The following is a 4,599-nucleotide window of genomic DNA, read 5'->3' as shown; positions in this document are numbered from 1 at the left end:
CACCTTTCCAACAAGCCATCATATGTGTTTCTATGATAATCCCTGGTAAAGCATCTACAAAGTAAATGAAAACATTCTGCATAGATATTCATTTTTTGCATGTCTGCTTATTTTAGGTCTATGTTTACATGTCTCTATACATTCCATACATCAAGATATTCACATCCAGTCTTTTCTAGTAGGTAAAGCAACTTCCTGACTATGAACATGCCAAGTTTCAAAGCTCTCAGAGCTTGTGTGATTGATCTGCAGTAATTTATATGCCTGAACTCCAATACGGACAGGCTATATTTTAGTCCGTTTTGGGGTGTCTAACAATATCTGTTAATTTAACAATCTTAGCAGTAAAATATTTTTAGCCAAGAATCCATTTCATATATGGGAGACCTTAGAGATGAGGAAAAACATTGTTAGGTTTAGTTCTACCTCCGGTAGGGGTATCTCAAAAACTAAAGCCCTTTCTGACTATTTGTCACTAGCCTATTAGTTAACCTTTGAATCAAACTTTTACAATCAATTCTTAACACACACAAGGAAAATATCAACTCATTGAATCAAGGTTGCAATTAGTTTTAGCACAGGAAGTCAAATAAAGTATGAGCAGTTCTCCTCGTCACCAGGTGGCGCTATTCCACACAGCAACCTTTGCAGGGCACAACTTCAGCGGGCTGCCATTGTTGCCATTGATGTTGGCTCCGGGGCAGAAGAAAGGGAACATCCTTTCAGTGAAGGTCTGGTCACTGAACGTGTAGATGGGTGTCATAGCCACGGGGTTGGAGAAGCTGACCTCACCTGCCACGTAGTCCAGCTGAATTCTGACCCTCTGCAGCGGTGCGCTGACGCAGAGGGGCGTCCGAGGCCTGGTCATGGCTGTGTACTCGCCATCCGAGTACGAGATGGTCCAGAAGCCGCCCTCGGGACAGCCTGAGATCTTGCCCTTTCGCTCCACGGACTCGTTGACCACGCCCAGCACCCAGTCCTGCTTGTCGCCGACCTCCACCTCCCAGGCATGGCGCCCGGCCATGTACCCCTCGGAGCCCAGCACAAATACGAAGTGGTCGAAGCGCTCGGGGTTGTCTGGCAGCTTGTGCACCTTGCCACTGTTGGTCACGCTGGTCAGGTCTCTGTTGATGGTGAGCCAGGTGTACGCAGAGTTGGGATCCAATGTCACAGGGGCTGCCAGAAAACAGATTAAAGCGATAACCAGAGTTCAGCTCTGGATGCTTGAAAACACTTGGACTTTTGACTTTACATTTCTGTATGGTTAAACTTGGAAAAAAAAAAAACTCAATGTCCATGCATTTGCAAAATGTCAATGCCATACTCACTATACTCCACAAGAGACTGCATTTTGTTCCAGACTCTGTACTTAAGAGAGCCAAGGTGCTTGGCAGTGTTGATCAGCACTCCAGGAACACTCTCTGGCACCTGCTGTGTAATCTGGGCTCTGTAATGAGGGTATTTTTCTGTCAATAGAGTGAGAGTGTGTCTGTACACATGCTTGTGTGTGTGTGTGTGTGTGTGTGTGTGTGTGTGTGTGTGTGTGCTTTCCTGCCAGCTAGTATGTGTAATCCAAACAAAACCATGGGTCAAATCACTCACCTCTTGGTGGTATTCTTGTAATTCTGTTATTGGGAAAAATGTACCGTATGAATCAGTCCAATTAAAAAAATCCTTGAAGTAATGAAAAACCTGCAAAAAGCTGAGCATCACAAACCTGAAGAAATTTTGTGTCGCTGGTGGCGATCTCATTTTCGATGGCAATGACCACTTGAGAGAAGGTGAGGATGTCTCGTGTGATGCTGTCGGTCTTTTTCTTCATGATCTGATTCTTCTGCTCCTCTTCCTCCTCCAGAACTGCGAGTCTGGCCGCCTCCTCCTTCTGCAGGAACTGATACATTTCCGCAAAGTCCTCCTTTATCTGCCTCTCTGTCATCTGTTTCTGATTCTGCCAAGAGAGCCCACAATTTTGCCGCTGTCATCAATAATGTACTACACAGTAAATAGATTTATACTGATTTTTAGATAACACAGAATGGGTCATGTTATTCTGATGCATTCATTAGTTTGACACCAAATGTCAATTATGTTAGACATTGATGTCACACTCTGGTTTTTTTTCTGAGAAGTGCCCTTCATGTTGATACCTTTATGTATACTGTCATGTCATCACATTCCTGCTTAGCTACATAGAGCCCGCGAAGACTCTTCTTCAAAGGAATCACTTCTTTTCTGAGCTCTTCCTAAAGAAAGACACAGGAAAGAATTAATAAAGAATGTGGAGCAAAACTTGTGATATAAACAACCATACATGCCACACACATACACACTATGACCATTTGAAAACATGTTACTTATCTCTACATTCCGTCATATATCCATACAAAAGGTATACATCTAACGTGACTGTTTGTGACCATTTAGTGGTTAACCATTTAAGTTCCTCAGCATTATAAGTCTAATTTAAGGAAAAGGAACTAAATGACAAATCCATAACCGAATTGTACAGAAGGACAAGACAATCTGCAGATGGCAATCTTTAGACATTGAAGCAAAGTGGTATGATTGATCAAAACTAAGCAAAAAAAAAAAAAAAAAAACTCAAATGGGCTCACTTTCTGCTTCTCAACATTTGATTATTTTTACAGAAGGTGTATGTGCCCAGCCCATTTGTTTCTTAATCAGTCAGAGAAGTGACATTTTCATAAAGGTGCCTGACAGCAGTTTGATCAACGTTCGATTCATTTGTTTTTTACATTTGTCCAAAACTCATTTGAGCAACACAATGAGTCTACTCGAGCAGACAGGCTGCAATAAAGAGAATGTCAGACAATGTCTGCAACACTGAGCGCTGGCATATATGAGAAGGTCAGCTGGGTAATACAACATGGTCTTTACACACACCTTGACTGTCTGTCTCACTCAGATTCCTTCGGTCACACCCTGGGTACGTCCAGCACCACAGTAAATTCAAAGCACTTTCTCTCAGTTTCTCTCTCTCTCTTGGACCTACCTTCAGGTCTTGGGCGGCCTCCACCACTGGACAGACGCTGTGTCCCTGGTGCTTCTTGGACGTCTGGCAGATGCAGCACAGCACCTCGTTGTCCTCCTGGCAGTACAGCTTGATGGGCTCCCCGTGTATCGGACATAGCTCCGGAGGCCCTGCGCCTCCACTGGCCTCTCCGCTGGCCCCAGCTGCGGCGGCGGCCTGGAGCTTCTGTTCCTTCAGCAGGCTGTCGCACACGTTCTTCAGAGCCAGGCTGACCGTGGGCTCCTGGAGCGAGCACTTGGTGCGGCAGAGGGGGCACTCGCGCTTGGCCGCCTTCTTGTTCCAGAACTGCTGCAGGCAGTTCTTGCAGAAGCTGTGGCTACACTGGAGCACCACGGGGTCGGTGAAGATCTCGCAGCACACCGGGCACGACAGCTCGTCCTCCAGCGCCGACTTGGAGCGCGAGGACATCGCCCGCCGCCTCAGCTCAGCCGACTTGACGCTGAGGAGCGGGTTGGCCCCGCCAGGCTGCGAGAGAGCCCTCGGTCGAAGGGGAACGGCGGCACCACTAGCTGCACTAAGATTCTCTTTGAACAAAAAGGATCCCCTTTCCTTGCTGTTTGTCTGGGTTAAGTATGTTTCAAAGCTCCATTTTCTCCCTCTATAACCTGTAGTTCGCTGCATCTCTCTCAGCTTTTGTCACCATACCAGAGATTGTCCACTATGGTATTGGTCAACGGATTGACTGGAAGAACTGGTCTGACCCCAACGCCCAACCTGCTCTTTAGAGTGTTCACAGCCTAGTACAGCTCACCTGGCCATCTGATCTAAACATGAGAGCATAGTCACCATACACGCCCTTAAAACATTTACGGTTTATGTCCACCCAGCCTTAAAGGCTCCACCAAAACCAACAGCACTACTTAGAAAGCACTTCTGACTTGTTTGCAGTCAACAGTACTGTTTTGGGGACTCGGTGAGCGGTTGACTGTCATGTCACTTTTATTTATGAAGCATTAGAATTGTACCGTCCTTTCCATTTGAGGCAGGTCAATTGACAATAAAAATGAACAAGAATGAGAACATTTAAAAAGGCGGTCATATTACACAATATTGTAATAAAAGTGAAAAAAACAAAAAGACAAAACACAACAACATAAATATATACTGTATATATATATATTTCTTCTTCAAGGTCATTTTAGAACATTTTTATAACCAAAGCGGGTTATAAGAATGAATTAGTTATTAATTAAGTAATTAATTGTACTGAACAGGACCCTGGGGCTGTGATGGTTCTAGAATACAATAAAAACACAGGCTCTTTTACCAGCCTTCTGATAGCTCAGTTAGATGCTTGTAGCATAATCCTTTTGCATTCAGCCCTTCTCCATTATCTTAGGTGTACTCGCTTTGTCGTACACCCCCAGGGCTAGGATCAAAGTCTGGGACGGCACCGCCTCATAGGCATATAGACTGTAACCATATGTTGCCAAAACACATTGTAATAGTTGAGACTAGGGCCTATTGGGTAAAGCCAAGACTCCTTCTTTTCCATGCAATTGAATGATTTCAGCTTGATCTGTTTTTTTTCACTGAAACGGGCTTAA

General features: G+C 44.7%; 1 protein-coding gene across 1 annotated transcript; it reads right to left on the bottom strand.

The window, feature by feature from the left end:
- Positions 1–364: 364 nt before the first annotated feature.
- On the bottom strand, positions 365–4,008 carry trim35-12 (tripartite motif containing 35-12). The gene is made up of 6 exons (XM_042086272.1): positions 3,014–4,008; positions 2,148–2,243; positions 1,718–1,948; positions 1,603–1,625; positions 1,329–1,447; positions 365–1,176 (listed from the first exon to the last, which is right to left on the bottom strand). Exons 1-6 carry the CDS (start codon positions 3,671–3,673, stop codon positions 614–616), a joined length of 1,692 nt encoding a protein of 563 aa, XP_041942206.1. The 5' UTR covers positions 3,674–4,008; the 3' UTR covers positions 365–613.
- Between the last annotated feature and the right edge of the window lie 591 nt (positions 4,009–4,599).

Source organism: Alosa sapidissima, chromosome 3, assembly GCF_018492685.1.
Source record: "Alosa sapidissima isolate fAloSap1 chromosome 3, fAloSap1.pri, whole genome shotgun sequence".
Classification (NCBI taxonomy): Eukaryota; Metazoa; Chordata; class Actinopteri; order Clupeiformes; family Clupeidae; genus Alosa; species Alosa sapidissima.
Note: the sequence above shows the minus strand (reverse complement) of the source record. Positions and strands in the feature narration are given on the sequence as shown.

Bases quoted from the DNA above. Each gene is read 5' to 3' on its own strand.
- trim35-12 (XM_042086272.1), bottom strand. From the start codon at position 3,673: ATGCAGCGAACTACAGGTTATAGAGGGAGAAAATGGAGCTTTGAAACA. The intron at 1,949-2,147 runs GTATCAACATGA...CTCTCTTGGCAG, and splicing joins ACATGACAGTATACATAAAG to AATCAGAAACAGATGACAGA. The intron at 1,177-1,328 runs GTGAGTATGGCA...GTTTTCTGGCAG, and splicing joins GCAGTCTCTTGTGGAGTATA to CCCCTGTGACATTGGATCCC.